The 21,778-nt window shown below is 52.8% G+C and overlaps 1 protein-coding gene across 1 annotated transcript in view; it reads left to right on the top strand.

Annotated features, from left to right (window-relative positions):
• The window catches only part of LOC104344474 (fer-1-like protein 4), a 39,303-nt gene that overhangs the window by 3,481 nt on the left and 14,044 nt on the right, over positions 1–21,778 (top strand). Inside the window, exons 5-31 of the mRNA XM_086474563.1 lie at positions 1,463–1,554; positions 2,152–2,193; positions 2,305–2,472; positions 2,750–2,810; positions 3,973–4,104; positions 4,263–4,325; positions 5,366–5,450; positions 5,726–5,885; positions 6,103–6,286; positions 7,081–7,267; positions 7,474–7,838; positions 8,475–8,583; positions 9,313–9,511; positions 10,273–10,393; positions 11,190–11,290; positions 11,826–11,913; positions 13,218–13,334; positions 15,362–15,514; positions 15,768–15,951; positions 16,507–16,631; positions 17,020–17,154; positions 18,382–18,555; positions 18,788–18,904; positions 19,262–19,423; positions 19,734–19,893; positions 21,037–21,140; positions 21,527–21,658. Of these exons, the coding sequence (XP_086330689.1) occupies positions 1,463–1,554; positions 2,152–2,193; positions 2,305–2,472; positions 2,750–2,810; positions 3,973–4,104; positions 4,263–4,325; positions 5,366–5,450; positions 5,726–5,885; positions 6,103–6,286; positions 7,081–7,267; positions 7,474–7,838; positions 8,475–8,583; positions 9,313–9,511; positions 10,273–10,393; positions 11,190–11,290; positions 11,826–11,913; positions 13,218–13,334; positions 15,362–15,514; positions 15,768–15,951; positions 16,507–16,631; positions 17,020–17,154; positions 18,382–18,555; positions 18,788–18,904; positions 19,262–19,423; positions 19,734–19,893; positions 21,037–21,140; positions 21,527–21,658 (3,720 nt within the window). The remainder of the gene's footprint in view (positions 1–1,462; positions 1,555–2,151; positions 2,194–2,304; positions 2,473–2,749; positions 2,811–3,972; positions 4,105–4,262; positions 4,326–5,365; positions 5,451–5,725; positions 5,886–6,102; positions 6,287–7,080; positions 7,268–7,473; positions 7,839–8,474; positions 8,584–9,312; positions 9,512–10,272; positions 10,394–11,189; positions 11,291–11,825; positions 11,914–13,217; positions 13,335–15,361; positions 15,515–15,767; positions 15,952–16,506; positions 16,632–17,019; positions 17,155–18,381; positions 18,556–18,787; positions 18,905–19,261; positions 19,424–19,733; positions 19,894–21,036; positions 21,141–21,526; positions 21,659–21,778) is intronic.

Genomic DNA, 21,778 nt, shown 5'->3' with positions numbered 1-21,778 from the left:
CCATCAAATGGTTCTAGGAGCATCCAGAAGGGTGTGGGGTGGGCTGGGGGCTCTGGAGACCTGCCAAGGGGCTGAATGAGCAGAGGGAGGCTTAGTAAAACCTCCCTAGGTCTGGGCAGTGGACGTAGGAGGTGGTATTTAATTTGCTTCCTGCCCCACGCAGTGTGTGGGTGTGGGCTGCTGCAGGGTGTGAAGCAGAGGGGAGGTGACAGGGCGAGGCTGAATGTGGCAGGGTGTCTTGGGACCCATGGTGAGCTTTTGGGTTAAACACCAGTGCTAACCAGATGGCTTGATGATGTCTGGGGTAGCATGAGTGGCTCCGACACCTGCCTGCCTGCCCCTCTGCTCTGTGCTGTGGGTCCCGCTCCTCTCCCACTGTGTCACCGGGGCTCACTGGGCCCTTTGTGCTGGTGGAGAATGAACTTGCCCCAAACCCAAGCTGTTTCCTGCCCGCTGGGTGCACAGACACAGTGCAGCAGGTGCTGGACAGACAGGGCTGGGTGCCAGGGCCATGGGCAGGGCCAGGAGGAGGAGAGGTGGAGGCGGGCAGCCCTGTGGTGTACTGCACCTCTGTTTGCCCTTCCCGTGGGCAAGCTGACTCACCCCTGCAGCGGCACGTGGGATGCAGCTCTGTGGCCACCAGACCAGCTTTAGCTCAGACTTCTGCATCCATCCAGCCTTTGCTGCTGCCTTTCCCGGCCACTGTACTACTGCTTTCTTGGACTGTATTTCTCCTCCCAGAAACATGTGTTTTCCAGGGACTGAGCTGTGAACTCAGCTTGTACAGTGACCTCCTCCATGGCTGCTATTTTGGCCTCCGCTGGGAAATTCTTGTGCGTTTGCGTTGGTTTGATATAAGGCTGGTCACCTGCAGACCGAGAGTTTTCACACCCGTGCTGGCTGTGCCGATATCCAGTGTGGCCCATACTTCCCTCTGGCTATCCTTCTTCATTACCAGTGCTAAGTCAGTGTCTCTTGTGATGCAGACTCTGGGTGTGCTTATGGGTTCTGTGGTGTTTTAAACCAAGCTGTCATGCCTGGGGATGCTCTGCCAGCTGTCTTGTACACACAGAGACCGCTCCAAACCCCTGCATGTTAGTTTGCTCTGCTGCAGGGCTTTCCCCACTTTCCTTGTCAAAAGTTGCACCAAGACAGCTCTCAGGGGCCTCTCTGTGGTATATTTTAGATTTTGAAACTTGAGCCAGCTTTTATTCAGTGAATCCTAGAGTTTGGGAACCTGTAGGAGAGGGAGTTTTGTTAACTCTAGCTTGTTGATGAGGCAGACAAGGAGAGCCTGGTATAAATGGGCTTCTTGTGGGATTATGTCCTGCTTCCTTCCCCATCTTTCCACTAGCATCTCACTTCTTTTTTCCTTCCATGCTCCACTTCTCCTTTTCTGTGACATTTCTGCAGTTGTTTTGTGGCTGCCAAGCTCTCAAGCAGTTTCATTTTCTGTTTGTAGATCTACATTGAGTTGGATTTGCGCTACCAGCCTCCAGATGGCTCAGCTGGGACCTGGGTTGAAGAAGACTTTGTCTATCAGATGAAAGACAGGTACTGCAATCCTGAGAGGAGCAAATTTTCAGGCAGCTTGTACACCTGCCCCTGCCGGCCACAGCCTTTGGGTTGCAGTCCAGCCTCATTTACTGTCGACCTCTGGACAGGCTGATGCATCTCTGCTCTGCAGCAGCAATAAGTGAGCCAGGCTCTTGGAAAGAGAAAATCTTGTCTTCACAAAGAGCTCCTGACTGCAACAACCCACTGCACCCTGGGAGTCCTTTCAGACTTGAGAGTATTTCTGCAGCCTTCCTGGCTGACGGGAGCAAGACTTTGTGGTTGCACAGTTGCAGAGAGTGTGGCTTTGGACTGTAGCAACCCCAGGCAGCCTGCATGCAGGTGGTGACCAAAGCCAGGGAAGATGTAGGTGTCTGGGTGGACAGGATGACAGACAGCAGCAAGATCTGGGGAGTATCACTTCTGGAGTGCCAGAGGCAAAGCAGCAGGCACACAGGGTGGGCAGTAAAGCTTCACTTAGGAGGACACTTGTGTCCCTGCCAAGAGCCAAGCAGGGGCACAGCTGTGGCACTATTACTTAAATGCATCAGCTACAACATGCTTGTTTTTTCAGCAAAACATCCCTTTTCCTTCCAGTTTGGAGTTAATCATCGCCAATCCTGGATTTGAGGAGCTGGAGTAAGTAGCCGTACTCGAGTGTATCAGCTCACCCTCCTGGGTGGAGGGGAGCGCACAACCTGCTCATCAGGGCTGATGAAGTGGTGCGTGTGACGTGGTGGGGATTTGCAGGGCAGCCGAGGGACCGAGGGCGAGTGAACTGGACAGGAGAGCCGCTGCACTGGGCAGGAAGCTGGCGAAAGGCCTGGAGACTGATGAGGAGGAGGAAAAGGAGGAAGAAGATTTCTACGATGTGTCTGAGATGGAGGTCTCGGGCATTGTCTTCAGCCCTGTGAAGAGGTATCCATGGTGTGCTCCTCTCCCTTGCCCCTGCTTGGGCCCTGGGTGGAAAGTGCCAGCTCATGGGGGAAATCCTGCATCTCTTGGTATTCTGCTTCTGCAAAATGTCAGAAGCCTTTAATCTCCAATGGCCCCAAACAAGGAATGTTAGGGATTTGCTCGTTCCCAGGGCAAGGGGCCGTAATTTGCCAGGATTTCTGTTGCTTCCCTTGGTGGGGGCTTGCTCAGGTCCCTGCAGATGAAGGGACCTGCTCACCTGGATTGTTTTTCTGTGCAGCCGCTCCAGACTTTGCTCCGCACGGGATCTCTTTGACACCCCGACCCCGCAGAGCTTCCAGGTACTGCAGCGTTGGATGCTCATCTCTGCAGCTGCCTCTGGCCCTGCAGCTGGACCCTCATTGCCTTGCTGCGGGCCTGGGCTTCTCCAATAGCCACATACTCTGGCGAGGCCTCTAGCATGAAGACACATTCTTGCTTTGTGTGGCTTCCCCAGGCAAGGTGTGAGATTCCCTGAATGGACTGCATCCATGAGTGCTGGCATCAGCCAGCCCAGAACAGAATTTCTTTTTGGGCTGTGCAGGTAGCTATGGATGTACAGGAGAAGATAATCAGCCTGATGGCCACGTAGGCCACTGAGAAACACTGCCTGAGCAGAGCTTCGGACACCCAGGCAGGGCTGGTGCCTGACAGCTTCCCCAGGGCCTTGCCTGGGCCCCCGGGGACATCTGTGGGATATGGCTGGGGGTAGGGTGTAGAGGGCTGCTGTGGGGGCTTTCTTGGAGATGCCTGCTGTGAAGCTGTGGCTCTGGCCAATGGTCTGACATCAGGTTTATTTGAAACCACTGTGAAGTTTGGAAATGGAGTTCAGTCCCATCTTTTGCCTGCAGATTTCAGGGCAGGTCTCCCAGCCTGGCTATAGATTTATATCCTTCCCTGGTTCTAAGTAAATGTGGACTAACATCTGGGTCTCCTGCTTTTCAGGGCTGGGTCCTATTGACCAAGCAGGAAGGTTTTGTGGGGGTAGAATTTCCTACCATCCTTTTCTTGAAGCTGTTATACTTCACCTTAACAACTGCCTAGTTGCTTGTACTGAGAGCAAATGTGAGAACATTTCTCCTATATCTTAGACTCATAACCAGTCACAGCAAATGAGACAGCCACATTTTAGTCTTTCCAATGGTGTCCATCAGCAGAATTCAAGAAGTATTATTGACAGAAGATATAAAGAGCATCTTCTCCAAGCTGTTCCATGGTCCTCACCATGTTGGAGCAGTGGGTTTGCATCCCCTTGGGATCAGGAACTGAAAGAAGGCAGTATCTCAAATACCATTTTGGTTTGTCCTGGCCATAGCAGATTTAGCAGCCATACTCCTGCCTGCCCTGAATGTCCACCCCTGCAGCAAGAGGGCCCTGCACGTTTGCATACTGGTGTTGCGGTTCAAGATAGAGCTGGAAATGAGGAGGGTGCTGATCTGAAGGTTTTCTCCCACATTTTCTCAGGTTGGGATTAATATCATTGAAGCGCAGAAGCTGGTGGGGGTGAACATTAACCCCTTTGTAGTAGTCAAGGTTGGAGAGGAGAAGAAGCACACAGTGACGCAGAAGTCAACAAACTGCCCCTTCTACAACGAAGTAGGTGATACAGCGGCTCTGTCCTTGCCCTACTGGTGTCCCGAGTGGCTGCAGCCATCCTTGCAGGGGATGCTCGGGATGCAGCTGCTCTCAGGCAGAGGCACTTGTGGGGCCATGTTGGGAGCCTGGGGCTCAGCTATCTTGCTCTTCTCTTTCAGTATTTTTTGTTTGAATTCCATGAGCCAAGGGACGTTTTATTCCACAGACTCATAGAGATCTTGGTAAGTATGTCCTCCTCTTTGTCCTTCGTTGGTAACTGGTGCAGCCCAGTGCTTCTGCATGTAGATGGTGGAAGGAATGGGCAAAGCAAGGGTACCAGTACCAGCCAGGTTTTCCATCCAGAGGCATCTGCCCTGCAGAGAGACAAAAGGGCCTTCCTGTGGCCACAGTGGGGCAGAGACCTGGCCCTGCTCTGAGCCAGCACTGGGCAGTGCTGCCTTCTCCCCATCTCTGTGCCGGGTTTTGTCTGCATCCAGTGACTGAAGTGTGGCCTCTTGGGCAGTTTCTTCCCTGTTGCCTTGTTGCCCTCGTGTTTTGGGGGCGATTCCCCACTGCCCCTTACCCTGGAGCCTCATTCTGCAGGTTGTGGAGGTGAATGACTGGTGTGAGGGGAGCTCAGCAGTGATTTGTGCTTATAGAAAAGCCCAGACAGGCAGAGAGCAGTCTTCAGAAATCCCCTGGCCCAAAGCACAGGGGCTTCCCCTGGCCCAAAGCACAGGGGCTTCCCCAGGACATGGAGCGTTTCTGAAGATAGCTAAACCCAGTCAGCACCTCCTTTGCCACATGATCTCCAGCGCTTTCACTGTGAAAGGCTGCATTTCTCTTCTGTTGTTACGGGTTCAGCAAGCACTGAGCAAGGCTTGGGTTTTGGGAGAGACACTAGCCTGGTGGGGGCATGGCTCTGCCCTGACCCAGCAGGATATGGACACAGGACTCCCTGCAGGAAAGCAGGTCTGCCCTTGCTCTGTTGTAGGGGTTTGGCTTATCTGGGGCTGGCAGAAGCAGCTGAATTGGTTGCACATGAATTTGCCTTGGCCCAGGTTTCACTGAGGGCGAGGGGCTGCTTTGTGGGAATGGTTGAGCAGGAATGGGTTTATCCCAGGGCTAACTCAGATGGGTGCATGAGGAGCTTGCAACCACTGCCTGAGCTGTGCATTGGAATGGGCATCTCTCAGCAGTCCCGTCCTCCTCAGAGATGTCTGGATATGTCACCTGGCTGCCCACATCTTTTGGCACTCAGAGGGATTTGTGCTGTCTGCAGGTTTTTCACTCAAAGAAGATACCGTTCCTGGGAACGTGCATAGGGATGTTCAAGATGGATGTTGAGACAGTGTACAGCCAGCCAGGTATGACCAGCTGCACAGCATACCTGCTCCCTGACCCTGGCTTTGTCTGAAACTGGTATTTCCTGTATGCTTTGCTGAGTCTGGTGAGGGCCCTGTCTTTCAAGGACTTGGCTCACATGAGGACCAGCACTTGCTTCTCCTCCCAGCTGTCTGAGGGCTGGTGACACCTCCTGCACCTTCAGAGGCAGGGTCAGGGTAATCTTTGTGCAGACATAGTTGGGATGTGAAATGATAACCTGGGCTCTCTGCAGGGAAACGCTTTCCTTCCCTCTCAGATCACAGGTTTTTCCAGAAGTGGGCTGTTATCAGTGACCCCACGGACACCCGGGCAGGTGTGAAAGGCTTTGTGAAGTGCAACATCTCTGTCACTGCACGTGGGGATGTTGTGGGCTCCCTTCCCACCTCCTCCAGCGGCCGGGATGAGGACATTGAAAGGTGGGTGCAGTGTGGTCTTACGTGGCCCTGGGGAAAATAGTCACATCTGTCTTCACACTACCTTTTTTGCCCCTTTTTTTGCTCTTCCGTTGGGGAAGGACCCAGGGAAAGAGACTTGTGGTGGGGCAGGATCCAAACCTCCTGCCAGTCAGGGCATTTCCCAGCATTGCATTTCCTGGGCTCTGGGAGAAGACCAGATGATGAATTTGTCTTTCAGGAACCTGCTGCTGCCTAAGAGAGTCCCTGCAGAGAGACCCTGGGCCAGGGTCTGCATCAAGCTGTATCGTGCCGAGGGCCTGCCCAGCATGAGCGCGGGCATCATGGGTGGTTTCTCCAAGATCATAGGGGAGAAAAAAGTGTTTATCGACCCATATGTGCAGGTCTTGTTCTGTGGGCAACAGGTGAGTCTGCTGTGGGGTCTGCATGGAGCTAGGCTGATCTTCCCTTGTCTGTGCAGTAGCATGTGCTGGGCTGATGCTGTCAGGGGCCTCCATGGGACACAGCAACCCCACTGGAGACAGGCTGCGAGAGCACAAGTCTTGCTGTCTTTGGCAGTGGCCTGAGCTGTGTGGCCATGATTGTGTGGCGTCTGGATGAGAAGGCTTTTATGGGACTTGTCTGTGCAGAGACCTGCATGGGGGACAGCCCCAGCCCTGACCACAGCCACTGGCTGAGCTACTTGCTGTGCAGGCAGAGATTTTGTATCCCTAAACATAGGGAGAGGATCAAATAAATCCTGGACTAGAAGTCCTCGTTGGCAAGCTGGACTCAGCCTGACACCCTTGGGAGAGTCTACTGAGCTAATGGCCCTTTTGTTGCACCCAGGGCCAGGGTTTCTGGTCCTGTGATATCCATTAAGATAAGATGAGAATCAGTCCCTGGGTAGCCTAGTGGGCCTGGAGGTGCTTCCAGGGGACTCTGCAACACCTCTGGGTCTGGTGGTGCTGCCCGCTTGCTTCCAGTCTTTCCATTGGCCGTGCAGGGCACAACCAGAGCCTTGGAACAGCTCCCCTTGATGAAGCACAGGGAGAAATTGCTGGGACAGGGGCAGGAGCAGGGACACTGTCACCTCCAGAGCCTGCCCAGCACCTTTTGCAGGCAGGACAGGAGGACATGCCATTCCCAGAGAGGCTCTGAGGCCTCCCTTGCTCTGGCTGCCAGCTGGGACTGCATGGCTTTCCCACCTTCTTCCCAGGGGGAAACATCAGTAGAGACCAACACCACTGAGCCTGAGTGGAATGAGCAGATCAGCTTCATCGAGATGTTTCCGCCTCTGGCCAGGAAGATAAAAGTCCAGGTGTTGGATGATGCCAATGTTTGTGACGTGGCCATCGCTACACACTATGTTGACCTGCAGCAGATCTCAGACCCTAGCAGGAATGGTGAGGCCTGGCATGGCTGCCTCCCGGGCAGGGCATCCTGGGCAGCCCCATGCCATGCACCTTCTGCTTGGCCATGGTGGTCTTCTGGAGGTGGGAAGGAGTGGCTGAAGCATGCTCATATCCCTGTGTCCTGGGCTCTCTTCCTGGGGGAAGGCCTCTACAGCAGCACCCTGTGGTGTAATTAGACCCTGTCCCTGTCGCTGCAGGCTTTAACCCCACCTTTGGCCCAGCGTGGGTGAACCTGTATGGCTCCCCCCAGAACTCGGCTCTGCGGGACATCCACAAGGACCTCAATGAGGGCGTGGGTGAGGGGATCTTCTACCGTGGGCGCATCCTCATGGCCATCATGGTGGAGATCTTCAGCAGCCCCAGTGTGGCAGAGAGGAAGCTTGGGGACAAGACGAAAGGTGCCCTAAGCAAACTGAAGCTGAAGAAGAAAAGTAAGAAATCCAAGGAGAAGGCTAAAGAACTGAGCCGGCTGCAGGGAGAGGAGGAGCCTGAGGGCTCTCAGGAGGCCGAGCAGCCTGAGGAGGTCACTGTAGCGGTGGAGGAGCTTCATCCGCTCCCTGAGGTGAGTCCTGCCATGCTGGAGTGGCTGACCCACGCTGGCCTGGGGCATGCACAGGCCTCATGGGGAAGAGGCAGTGGGATCACTTGCTGATGTAACAGTGCTGGGACAAACCCAGCTTGCCCATTGCTGGGCCATCCAGGGGTCTCTCAGCCTCTGCAAGGGCTGAGGCCACACCTGCAGTCCCAAAACTGCCTCCCACACTAAGGCTGGAGCATCCTCATAGGTGCTGCCTTCCTGGCACAGGGAGGACTCTCATGTGGGTGTAATTCCCAGGGCACAACTGCCTTTGAGCATGTGCTTTTTCTCCCCTGGAGTCAGGGAGCTGTTAGCTGGCTTTGGGTGTCTACTTGGCCTGGGAAAGGCAGGCAAGATACAGACATCCCTTAGCCTGCAAACCTGCTCAGTGGCTTCACACAAGCATCAGCCAAAGCCATGGCTCTGCACCAACCCACTGGGTTTTCCAAAAAAACTTGACCCGCATCTGGCAGCCCAGCGGTGGTGACCTCAGCAGCATCCAGCTGATGTCTCTTAGGAGGGCTGGCAGGCACTGGCCGTGCCCTGGGGCTTTCTGAATTTCTGCTGAGGCAGTGTTTTGGCACATGAGGCTCTTGGGCTGATTTCTGTCTCCTTGCTCAGAATGCGTTGGGGAGGAAGGAGGAATTCCTCCTCTTCGCCGCCTTCTTTGAAGCCACTATGATGGACTCCTCTCTCAGCTCCAAGCCTGTCAGCTTTGAAGTCTCTATAGGTGGGTATCCCCCAGGGCCCTGTGTCCAGAAGCTATGGGAACAGCATGAATCTCCGTCTGACAGTCCAAGTCAGCACTGCACTCCTCGGGTGCCAGCCTCTGAAACAGGAACTCAGGAAGGATGGGGGATGAGTCACAGTGCTTTAATTACCTTAAAAGTCTGGATGCTCTCCTATGGGATTTGAGATTTGCAGTATTTGTACGAACTGCCTGTTTGGGGAGAGTGGTTGAAGCGCTCCTGGGAAGTGGGGATGAGAAGAGGTAGAAGGATTTGGGAGCAAGAGAGGGAAGCAGGGGAAGGGAAGCTGGGATACTGGGGCTGGTCGTGTGGTGCTGAGGGGCTGCAACAGCAGGTGATGGGGACACAATGGTAGGCAAGCAGGTCCAAGTCACCACCTGCTAAGCTGGATGGGTGGAGATGCTTGATGCTGAGAAGTCTTCCTGAGTGACTGCTGCTGAACCCAATGTAGGGGTGTAGATGGCAGTTAGCAGGCACTTGGTGAGCTGATGGAACTTGAAGGCATACATAAGGACTTCCTTGCAACTGCCCAGCTCCTTCTCAGACCTTCTGGTTGTCCATGTAATGCCTTGATGGTTGGAGGCTACTGAACTGCTAGTTCTTCTATGTACTTCTCTTGGCAGGATGGTTGCACTCTGATTTTGCGAGCTAGCAAACTTGTTTAACAGTGATCCCACTTACCTGTTTACTGTTTAATGCTTAACTTCAAGGAAACTATGGCAAAGCTGAAGAGGTTTTGACCAAAGTAGGGAGAAAAATGGAAAAGGGAGAAGTGACAGTAGAAAAGCAGCCTTTGCTGGACACTGATTCAGATGGTGAGCTGGATGTTGAGTTCCTGGCCCCAGCTTCAGCAGCGCTGAACAAGTCGGTGACGGAGAGTCAGAGACCAGAGCCTGTGGAGTGTGACAGGTGAGTCTTCTTCATCCTTCTTTCTCACCTCCCTTGGTCCTGCCCCAGCTTCCCAAGTTGGTTATTTCAGATGCTATTAGAGGTCTGCTCAGCAATTCGAGTGCTGTGCACGTGTTTCTCCTCTTTGCAGCCCTACAGCTTGCCATGGCCTAGCTGGCTGCCATTGCCCATGAGCCCTACAGGCCCTGTGGTGTCTGCTTGATGTGTGCAGGTGGCCAAGGACAGGGACTTGGGGAAATTGACCCATCAGTAACAGCAGTCCCTTCTCTGGTTAACAAGCAGCATCCTAAGGGCTTGTTTCCATTGAGGAGGAAGGAGAGGAGTACTCCAGCACATGCTGTCCTATATTGGGCAGGCGAGACACATACACAGGCTCTTCTGGTGATGTTTGCTCTGGGACCGCTGACTGGTTTGTCCCACAGGCCTGGCAATGTCTTGCTGTTTGCCTTGTGAGTCCTGTGCCTGCTACTACTCAATCCCATAGCAGCAAGAAATCTTGGCAGCATCCCGTGCTCCCATCAGCCTCATTCATCTGGGCAGGTGCTGTGCTCTCTGCTAGAAATCCTGTGCGCTAGTTTGGGATGGCAAAGGGCAGATCCAGCAGCTTGCATCCATGTCCATGGTGCAGGGCTCAAACCAGCCAGTTCTCTGAACAGAACCCAGATGCTGCTGCCTGTGCTGGGTGTGCAAGCGCGGCGTTGTGAGATGGCATGTGCTTTCTACAGACAGCAGCCGTAACCTCCTGTGCCTGCTGCCCTTAGGTCATACAGCTGCCTGCCCATGGTGCATGAAAAACCCTGCGTGTACGTGTGGAGCTACTGGGAGGATCACACCTGGAGACTCTGCATTTCCAACTGGATTGTCAAGCTGGCAGAGCGCCTGGTAGCGTGTTCAGGGTGTCTGTCTGTGGCACAGTCCTTCCTGGTGTGCTTTCCTTGTGGCACATGCAGTTGCTCTGTGAGATGTTTGCCTTAAACATTCTCACACCCTGTGTGAGTCTGTGTCTGTCACAGGGCTCAATCCCACCTGCCCTTTAGACATGTGGGGTAGGGTAGTGAGTGCAGAGCCACTGCCTATGCTGTGCCATAGCCTGGCAGTGGCTCCTGGAGGTGTCTGTGACAAAAAGATGTCTGTGACAAAATGCTCCTCTGCTGCCAGTCCTGAGCTGCGTGGGGAGATGCTGCTGCAACCTCCTCAGGGCTGTCATCAGGTGGGGTGCAGTCTCTTCCCAGGGCCTCGTCTTTGCCTTTTGGGCTCAAAAATCCAAAAGCAGAGCTTACCAGTGTGTTTCAGTGGCTGCTCAAGGACTGAAACACAAGGTGTTGTAACAACCATTGTTAAAGTTATCCCCGCGCTCCGGAGAATCCCTGGCAGCACAGGTCTGACCTGCAGCAGTCTCATGATCCCCAGCTCCGCGGAAGGGCGCAAGTAATTTGTGATAAATGCATTGTTGCAACGTTTCCCAGGGAGGTGATGGAGTCACCATCCCTGGAGGTGTTTAAGAGACGCGTAGGTGTTGTACTTAGGGACATGGTTTATGGTGTTGATAGAGCTGGGACCAAGGTTGGACTTGATGATCTTGAAGATCTCTTCCAACGAAAACTGTTCTATGATTCTATGATTCACTCTGACCCCACAGCCAGACACGAGCTCCCTGAATGTTGTGCTTTCCTTGCAGGAGCAGGGGCTGGATGACGTGGAGAAGCTTGTGAGAAGGCCAAAGGCTAACGGAGAAGAGCGTCTCAGGGAGGTGCTGGAGGAATTTGTAGCTGGATGCAGGTTAGCATGTCCCTGATTTCCTAAGGTTTCTTGTTTTTAGGTTAGGACGTTGTATCATGCTCTGCCTAGGCTTGTTCTCTTGAGGTGTATAAGCAGCAGGAAACCAGGAGGACCTGGGGAAAGGACCCTGTAGCTCTTCAAACTTGGAGAGGGTACTCCAGTCACAGACTGCAGCTTCGATGTTCCCAGGCTGCTGGGTGTTTCCTGAATGTTAGGACATTTCCTTCACTCTCTTCAGTCACACAGACAAGAGACTAGTGTTTCAATCACTGCGACTGCCTGTTAGGGTCGGATACGTACTTCAGTCCCCAGCCTTGTGATGGCAACAGTAGAGAGGGAGCCTCAGGTGCTGAGCAATCCCCAGTGTACCTTCCAAATCAAAAAGCTTGCAGAAGAGAGGGCATTGGAGAGAGAGATATTTCTGATGCATCTGGATTAGGACCAGGGATTTGGAGCTTGTGCCCCTTCTGTGTGAGCTGTGCTCTGCCTGCTGGGTGCAGGGGGTGCAGAGCCTGTGCTGCTTTTCTTATTGCAGACAATATTCACTCAGCGCAGAGAGAAAAACCATGGCACATCCAAACAACCTTGACAGGTGTCGGACGAAATACCTGATGCGCAACATCGTAAGCTGTGGGGCTTGGTGATGGTGGTGGGAGCCCATGCGATCCCCACTCGGGGGATGGTTCTGGAGGACCAGCTGGAATTGATACTAAGGAGGAAACTTGGGGTGAAGACTCACGGTATCACTCATAGGCTTCTTCTGCAGTATCTCCCACTTCTGCTCAGAGCAATACAGCTTCCAGCACAGGGAACAGGGTCAGGGACTGGCTATGGCTGCCTCCAGTTGTATGCAGATGCTGTGCCTTGGTGCCATCCTTCCTCTCCTGTGAGGCACGTGTGGCTGAGCACATGCATGGTGCTTTCCAGTAGGTTGCTGGAGGCCTTTTGGTGCAGGCTATTCCTGCAGGCAAGGCAGTTTTGGGGGAGCTCACTGTGACCCACTGCCCCTGGAAACTCAGCCCACAGGCTGGGTACCCATCCAGCCTATCTACAACAGCCATTCCTCTGCTTGTCCCCAAAGAGGGCAACATCTAGGCACTCGTAATCCTGCAGACAAGGCCAGCTAGCTGAATGAGAGCACAGTTACATACCCTCCCTCACAGCACAGCAGAACATGGCTGTAGTCATAGACCCCATCAGACTACAAAGCTTTGAAAGGCTGACCAAAATGCAATGTCAGCAGGAGGAAATAAAATTTAGGCATGTCTGTGTCCTAGCTCCCTCCTTTTGCCTTCCTGTACATCGTCACCTGAGCTCTGGTGAAGGTACTCTGGTAAGTTGAGACTCTCTGAAAGAGAGAACCAGCCCAAAAGATGAGTTTTCTGGCCTTGTCAGTCCGTACTGGGTCTGCACCCTGAATTCTTTCTGGATTTCGTTATTAGTTTTGGTTCGTCACAAAGTCTCTCCTCAGATGTGTGCACCATCAACTAATGGACGTGAAAGCCCAGCCCTGTCTTCTAGTTTCCTACATCTTCATATTGGCATACTTCTGTGGCCCCAAGTTGCTCCTTGTGCAAAGCCTCCCCTGGGCACTATCTGGAGCCTTAGACCACCAGCTTCTGAAACATTTATTCCTTATACGTCTTTCTGCCCTGAATGATGCAAAAGCTCATGGACTTCTGTTACCGGCTGGTATCAGCAGAGCTGATGAGTTACTGGAGTCTCCAGTTCTTGGCACCCTTCACTAAACAGCTTGTGATAGGGTCATGGAGGTTTGCAGCTGGGGAGTGAGCCATGGTGGAGGTCAGGGCGTGATGGGACAGGATGGACACATTCAGCGCACTTCCCCTCAGAGCCCCCGTGCAAGGTGCCAGCATGGCATGCCTGGGTCACGGCCAGGCGTGTGACAGCTGTGCTCTCTGTTCAGGTCCTGTACGCAAAGCAGGGGCTCCGTGTGAGGCGGCGGCTGACTCGAGCCAACGTCAAGGAAAAGGTTAAGGAGACAAGGAGGATCCTGGCAAAGCTACGCTTCATGGCTAAAGAGGTACAGCTGCTCCTGGGGCACCCCGTTTCTGATGAGGAGAGGGTACAGGCAAGGAGAGGGCCCTGGGCTGGCTGCCAGGGCTCTTACCAGCCTGAGTTGGGGCTTTTCCGCTGCTGTCTTTCCTTGCTATATAAAATCCCACGTCCCAGCTGCTGGAAGCTACCATATTTAATGTAATGGTTCTTATGAGGGATGAGGCTTGGCAGATTTGCAAGGCTGCTGCTGACAGAGCAGGGGTCCAAGCAGCTCAGTGGTGGGTTGGAGGCAGAGCTAGGCCATCTCCAGGCCACCCATCCATCTCTGCCTGGCCAGCCTGAGGCCATGCCTGCAGCAGGGCTGCAGGCAGTCTGTCTGAGAAAATAGCCTTGCCTGTGCTGCCTGCAGTCCCACCAGGGACTGACCCTGGACCCTTTCTGCAAATTCAGACTTGCATTGAAATAAGGTCTCTCATCCATACCAGAGACTCTCCATTTTCAGAGTTTCACTGGCTCTGTTTGAAGTAACTCGGGAAAATCAGTGCGTTCCTGTAGCATAAACCAGAATGCAATGTTTGCTGGAGTTAGTTGGACGGATGTTGTTGCAGTTTGGAGAAGTCTTTCACTAAGTGAAGTCAAATAATTTTCACACCTTTAGCTATTTGAGGGTAGACTTTAGCGTGAACAAGATATCACCCTCCACATCACCAGGAGGAAAAGTGGTCCTCAGGCTCCAGCCTCACAGGCTGGCTGCAACTGATCCCTCAGACAGAAAGGAACCTCTCCCCATTTTGCTCCCTGCGATTGGGTGGGAATGTTGCTGTCTCTGTGGAGTCAGCCCGGCACATGCACTTGCCTCTATTAGTCCCAGCTTGGAGGCTGGTGATCTTGGTTTGGATCAGTAATAAATTGCTTCAGCTACTTATGTACTGAAAAGTTGCGAGTACAAGTACCAAGTACAAGTGCAAACACTAATGACAGGGAAACTGTGATAGGGAAGAGAGCTGAAGTTAGAGTTTAAAAGAAGTCATTGCTTCCATCTGTGCATTTGCTTTATTGCAAGTCCTGCTCTCAACCCGAGCTGCACTCATGTTGCTGGGATGCCTTTCCACGGATCAGCACTCAGGCTCATGTCAAATGTGTGGGGTAAAATGCCAGTTCTCTGCTCTTGTGGGGGTTCCCTCGCCCCAACACAGCACGGGGCTGAGTGCATTCTGCTGGTGTTCGCCATGAAAAAAAGGGCGAATCACACATCCCTCGAGGAAACATGCTGAGCTGATTTTGGCTGGAGTAGAGTTGGTTTTCTCCACAGTAGCTAGTACGGGGCTGCGTTTTGGATTTGTGCTGGAAACAACGTGGATAATTCAGGGATGTTTTCATTACTGCTGAGCAGTGCTCACCCAGCATCAAGGCCTTTTCTGCCTCTCACACCACCCCACTAGCCAGCAGGCTGGGGGTGCATGGGAAGCTGGGAGGGGACACAGCTGGGACAGCTGGCCCCAACCGACCAGAGGGATATTCCAGACCGTACGACATCCTGCTCAGCATCCAAAGCTGGGGGAAGGGAGGGACGTTCAGAGTTATGGTGTTTGTCTTCCCAAGTAGCTATTACATGTGGTGGAGCCCTGCTTTCCTGGAGATGGCTGCACACCTTCCTGCCCATGGGAAGTAGTGAATGAATTCCTTATTTTGCTTTACTTGCGTGCGTGGCTTTTGCTTTGCCTTATTAAATTGTCTTTATCTCAACCCATCAGTTTTCTCACTTCTACTCTTCTGATTCTCTCCCCCATCCCACCGAGGGGGATTCAGTAAGTGGCTGCGTGGGGCTTAGTTGCTGGCCAAGGTTAAACCACAACACCTGCAAAGCCATAGTGCAGGGCTGAGACTTCCACAAGCATGTGCCCAGTGTTAAGCCCTTCATTTGGATCTCCAAATCACTGTGCAGCCAGCAGGCCCTCCTGTTAGGAGATGAAGCTTTCACCATGTCAATGGAGGGAGGACAAGATATGTGTTATTCCTCTGCTGTGATGTTCCTCTCTTTCCTCCCTCCAGCCCCAGTGCACCCTCCCCGATGTACTCGTCTGGATGCTTAGCAACAACAGGCGTGTGGCATATGCAAGAATTCCTGCACAGAACATTCTCTACTCAGTAGTCGAAGAGGAGAAAGGCAAGGACTGTGCGAAGATCCAGACTGTCTTTATGAAGGTAGGGTTTATACCAAACAGTGTGCTCTTGCTTGCTTCATGCTGCTTCTCCCTCCTTGCTTCCAGCCCTGCTTCCTGAAATCCTGGAGTTTGCAAGGAAACACAGCTCTTACTCCACCACTACCTTTTGCCTCAGCCAGTGTGGTGCTCTGTCTCCTGTGCTGTTCGGTCAGTCACTGGCTGATGGTGATCATCTTGGTCTGAAGGGGGCATTGGCTGAGGTGGGAAACCTGCTAAACCTCCTGTGCTTTCAGGTCCCTGGCTTACACCCGGGGGAGATCTCTGCCAAACTGGAGATCTACATGTGGCTTGGGGTAACCAAATATGCAAAGAACTGTCTGGCGGAGCTACCTGAGGAATTCAAGTACCTCTCTGAGAGCGGACAGGAGATAGCCCAGCTCTCAGCGTACAGTCCTCCCAGCCGGCTCAGCAGGGATGGTGAGTGCAGATGCCACTTTTCGATGGCTTAAACTGTGAGCAGGAGACCAGAGAGGTGAGAGGTCTTGCCCCAGGGTTAGTATCCCAGGAGCAGGACCACATCATATCCCCATCATCTCCCAGACATGACTGGGACAGGCAGGTGCAGTATGCTCTCAGGAGGACGTGTTTGCACGCTCACAGATGGAGCAGCAGGCAGGATGGGTGCTTCGTAGGCACCGAATGTGCTGCCAAACTGACAATGGGCATGAGGTCTGCCCCTTTGCTGAGGCTTGGTCGTGTTCCTCCACAGCAGATGCTCACAGCAGATCACTGCGCATTTCACATGTCGTGTCCTTCCCAGAGGTGTCTGGGACACCAGTGGAGCTTGTTTTGCTTGGCCAGACTTTTTGGGATGTGCTGGCTTTCTGAGAACCAGAGTGAGTGCCACCTAGAAGTGGCCCATTCCTTGCAGGATGTGCTCACTCCTACCTGTCTGCCCCTCTTCATGCATTTTTTGGTCTCATGCAGGGCTGGATTGGGAAACTGGGACCTCTCTTCTCTTTTTCTTACCAGATTTCAGCTATTTCCAGCTCCGAGCCCACCTGTATCAGGCTCGAGGGATTCTCCCTGCAGACAACAATGGCCTTTCAGATCCGTTTGCGAGGGTGGTGTTTTCGACTCATTGCCAGACCACCAGGGTGAGACCACTTAAACTCTTGCTTCTGCCTTCTTGGGGACTCGGGGAGAGAAAAATCATCATGTCCTTACTGACATGTTGAATATCAATGCTGTGGCAGTCCTGGACATTTTGTAAATCCAGCCACTAGGTTTTTGTGTGCTCTGAGCGGTGTGACGTTTGACAAACATATGTATCATTTGGCACAGTTTCAAGGGTTGATTGGCATGTGCTAGTTGGCCCCAAGTGCTGATTTCATACTTTTACCTTCTTCCCTCCTACGAGGCACTGTCTCCATGTGGCTGTGTGGGAGAGGTGATCAGCCCACACTTCCTCACTCTCTTTACAAAGTGCATATGGTTTGTTTCCACTGACTGTGGTATGCTCAGGCCTCCTGTCTCTGTCTGCAGATGCTGGAGGACACACTGAGCCCCATGTGGAACGAGCTACTTCTGTTTGACCAGCTCATTATTGATGGGAAAAAAGAAGAGTTGAAAACAGAGACCCCCATCATTATAATCAACCTTTTCAGCCACAATAAATTTGTAAGTAAGGCTGTGCTGCCCTCCTGCTGTTGTTTCCAGGACAGGGAAGGCAAAGGAGCTCTGTGTGGTTGCTGCAAGTGGGCGCTTAGGAGCCACATCTCTGGTTTCCATGACTCAGCTTGATCCTGGTTCATCGGTGCCAGAGTCCTGGGGGCTGCAGCTGAGGGTTTCTGCATACTTGTGCTATGAGCTGGGGTGAAGCTACTGGCTGGAGCCTACAGGTGGCTCGGAGATGCCCTGAGCCAGGGCCTGACAAGTGCTCTGTGGATCCAGGATCTCTTAATCTCTTCTCTTTAGAGAAGTACTGCGCCTCTCCCAGCTGCCTGCCCCACTTCCTTGGCAGGCTCACTTTGCAGAGGGCTTGTAGCTAGGGTGAGATGATACACCTCTTAGGGCTATTGCTTCCCCTCTGTCCCCCAGGTGTCATCTTCCATCCCTTCTCAGCCCTCCCTTTTCTTATTTCATTAGTACTTTGAAGTCACACTTCTCTCCTGGGACCTCTTTCTTATCATGAGGGGAATGGCATAACTTGTACCGGATTCTCCTGTGTAGCTCAGCAGCTTTCCTGGGTCCATTTTCTGGGTCCCAGTACAGGACAGACACTGACATACTTGAGTGAGTCCAGAGGAGGCCAGCAAGATGGCTGGGGTTGGAGCACAGGACAGTGAGGAGAGGTGGACAGCTGGGTATATTCAGCCTGGAGAAGATGAGGCAAAGGCAGTGTCTTATGGCTGCCTGCAGCTGCCTGATGGGAGAGGGCAGAAAAAGTGGAGTCAGACTTCTCTTGGAGGTACCCAGGGGCAGACAATGAACACAAGTTGGAACATGAAAAAATCCAACTTGATCTAAGGAAGCAATTCTCACCCAGAAGGAGTTCAAATGGTGGGCCTGGAGCTCAGAGAGCCTGTGGAATCTCTGTCATTGGAGACGTTCAGACCCTGGCTGGAGGAGACTCTTGAGCAACCTGATCTAGCTTTGATGCCCTCTGGTGCATGGTCTCAGGCCGTTTGCCCAGTTCTGCATGGAGATGGACTAGGAGTTAGGAGCTGCTAGGCATGTTTCATCTGCTTCTAGCTCTGGATGGAGCAGAGGAAATCAAAGGAGAGGATGGCAAAGTGGAAGATTGCTCTTATGCTGTCCCAGAATGGCTGGAATTAGTGGTGGTCTTTTCTCTGAGGTGGTGAGAGAACACAGTGATACTGTGACCTGTTCCCCCCTTTCCTGCAGGGCTCCCCCGAGTTCCTTGGCCAGGCCTTTGCTGTCCCACAGGTGAAGCTGGTCAATGAGCCGTACACCAAACCTGCCCTGCAGTTCTTTGATTTCTACAAAGGCACCAAAGCAGTGGGAGAGCTCATTGCCACGTTTGAGCTGATTGAGCTGGATTACAGTGGCTATTTGGAGGTAACAGGCTTGTAGGAAGCTGCATATAGTTGCCAGCTTTCTGGGGAGAGCTGTGTGGGTGAGGAGCTGGTTGTATGGGGCCCACCAGAGGATTCCCTGTTGAAAGCCACATCTGGCTTTCAACTCGAGGGACGCTGCAGGGACAAAGCCTGCGAGCACAGATCAAGAGGGGAGGGAGAAGGGGCATGGCATGGCCTTCCTCACTTGGTGTGCCCTCGCTCCACCTGTTCAGCCGTCAGTGCCCGAGGACGTGGAGCCCAAGGAGCCCGCCTACCTGGGAGACCCCCATGCTGGACAGTTCATCATCCCTGAGGGCATCCGCCCGGTGCTGAAGGAGTTTCGCATAGAGGTGCGCTGCCTTCTACTGGGATGGCTCTCCACTGGGCTGCTCTAAGCAGACAGCACAGCTGGCCTGTGGAGAGGGCAAGGCTTGGGGAGGGAGTTGAGTTTGGAGCTCAAATGTGCCTTTGAGGCCTGAGCAGATGCCAGAAGTGGAGGTGCTTGATATGAGGGAGAAACCATCTCAGAAGTTTAACAGCCAGAGCTGTTGGGTGGCTGCGTTGGGAGAGTGGCCTCATGCCTCTCTTGGGGTCTGTGTCTTGCGAGATGAGTGGCGTGGCGGCACTGGGCAGGGCTGCAGGCTGTGTGGCTGTACCATGCCCGTGCCACGTCTTCAGCAGCCCAGCAGCTTCACGTTGTGCTTCAGATCCTGTTCTGGGGCCTGCGGGACCTGAAGCGGGTGAACATGTTCGAGGTAGATCAGCCCCAGGTGATCATTGAATGTTCTGGCAAGAAGGTGGAATCAGAGGTGATCGTGGCCTACAAAGAGAACCCCAACTTCACCGAGCTGGTCAAATACATGGATGTGGTGAGTGGGAAGGGGGGTCTTGACGTGCTGGAGTGCACTGTGACTGTCCTGCACCTGTGCAGTGCCTGTCTGCATGGGGCAAGGTAACAGGAGGGGGGCTGCCCCCAGGGTTTTGCTCTCCCATGGCCACATGGTTCAGCTGCAGAATAAAACCTTTGTGAAATTAGCCACCAAGAGCAGTGTCATCCATTGCCTGTCACTGCAAGGCTTTGGTTTTTGGGCAGGGCTGCAGGGTGCCTCCCTGCATGTGATGGGGCTGCTATGGGTATCATTCTTGCTTCTGCAAACCCTGTGCACGGTTCTTTTGCAGGAGCTCCCAGAGCAGGTCTACCTGCACCCTCCCCTCAGTATCTTTGTGGTGGAAAAGCGGGCATTTGGGCGCACCGTGCTGGTGGGTACCCACATTGTGTCTGATGTGATGAAATTCTCTCCCAGAGAGCTGGAGGAGGAACCAGAAGATGTGCCCAAAGGTGAGTTGCTTGGCAAGGCTCACGTGGAGGCAGCAGGCAGGTTCTGCCAGCAGCAGAGATCCCTGGCCCTTCTGCTCCCTCCTAGCTGGGCAGCAAAGTCCTCTCCCAAAAGCTGTAAGATGCCCAGCGAAAGCACAGCGTGGGGCAGGTTAGGGTTGGAGACAGATTGTGGTCCTGGTCTGTAGCACTTGGCTCCAGACTGGTATTTGGGAAGCAGCAGCAGCCAAGCAATGGAATGCTGTGTAAGGGCTGGCATCCCTCTTTGGGAATGGCAAAGGGCAATTTACAGACTGTTTTCTCCAAGTTTAGCTTAACATTTGTCTCCCCACCCCACCAGCAGGACTGTTCATCTCTGGATGTGGCATCTCCTTGGGGTCTGTTTCCCAGGCACTGTTTGCGTTACATTTGTAGAAAGTTGAGGAGGGAGAATGGCTCGTGAAGATGTCTTAGTCCAGCAGGACGTTTAGCTGGGGCTAGATACTAGACAGTAATATGTCCCTGTGGAAAGTTTGTGTCTAGAATCAGAGATGGATTACAGTGGCTATTTGGAGGTAATGGGCTTGTAGCAAGCTGCACATGGTTGCCAGCTCTCTGGGGAAAGAGTCTGGGAAGGACTATGGTATTCACCTATTTCAACCCTCTGCGTAGTAGGAGAGCTGTCTTCAGTAAGACCTCCATCAAGCTTTAGGGAGCTGGTCCACTAGGACCAAGGACTGGAAGGTTTACGCTTCTCTCACATCAGTGGGTCAAGATCTGTTCTTTGGGTAATGGATTCACCAAATAGCTCTGTGATAGCAACAGCCAGAGCTCCTCACCTGGAAGTGTTAAATAAATATAACACAAATGGAAGGAAGCAAAGGATTGATCGATCTTTGGTCATTTCCCAGTAGGGAAGGCGTATCACATAAATCTGAATTCCTTGGAGTCAGCACAGGCATGTTGATGATGGTGGCCAGTCTCAGCACTGTTCTTGGATTTCCAGTAATATTTTTGCAGGCTCTGCTATCAAAGGCTCTGAAAGCAATCACACTATAGTGGGGTACCAGGGAGGGTTTTCCTGTGAAATAACAACTGACCAAAAAGTAGGAAGCAGCAGGCAGAAATAAATGCATGGAAATATGAATCTCTTTCTCTTCATCTCAGCTTGGAAGGTCTCATCCCAGTATCTACCCTCTCAGACTGTGGTAAGCGTTGGCCTGGCAGCTGGTGACCCAGGTCCCAGCATGCACCCCCTGAGTCTTGTGAAGGTGAGTGATGTGTTTGGCCCAGCAAACTTTGAAGTTTGGAAAGCCAAACTGAAGTTTACAAACAAAAAAAGAAAGTTCAGAAGTTCAGAGTTAGGTTTCAAATATCAGTTTTTGCGCTGGACCCAAACACTCCTCTGTCCTGCCTGTTCACTGGCACTGATGTCTGGGCTCTGGCACAGGGAGGAGAATTCTGTTGCCTTGTGCCTTGAAAACTGATGCTTTTGTAGCACAACACAAACCTGGGGCTACAGATGGCTTTACACCTCCTGTGCTCTGCCTGAAAGGTGAGCCTTTGTCAGAGGCTCCCAGGGCACTAGAGTAGGGGGTGCATGGATGTCCTGGGTGGTCATCTCCCCACTCTGAATCCTTTTCTCTGTTCTTTTAAGACTCCTTTCAAGAAAATTCCTATCAATAAGCTTGTAAAGAAGGAGGATGAATATGAAGAGGAAAAACCAGAGCTGGAAGAACTGGATTGGTGGTCCAAGTACTATGAGTCCCTGAAGGAGCTGTATAACCAGGTAATCTTTTGGGACAGCTGCCAGCAGAGGGGAAAAGTGGTTGCACTGACTCGAGGACGATATTTTCAGCAGCACTCCTGGCATGGATCTGCAGGAAGAGGTGGGCTTTTGTGTGTCAAA

The sequence above is a fragment of the Leptosomus discolor genome, chromosome 17, assembly GCF_034619465.1.
Source record: "Leptosomus discolor isolate bLepDis1 chromosome 17, bLepDis1.hap2, whole genome shotgun sequence".
In the NCBI taxonomy this organism is placed as follows: domain Eukaryota; kingdom Metazoa; phylum Chordata; class Aves; order Leptosomiformes; family Leptosomidae; genus Leptosomus; species Leptosomus discolor.
Note: the sequence above shows the minus strand (reverse complement) of the source record. Positions and strands in the feature narration are given on the sequence as shown.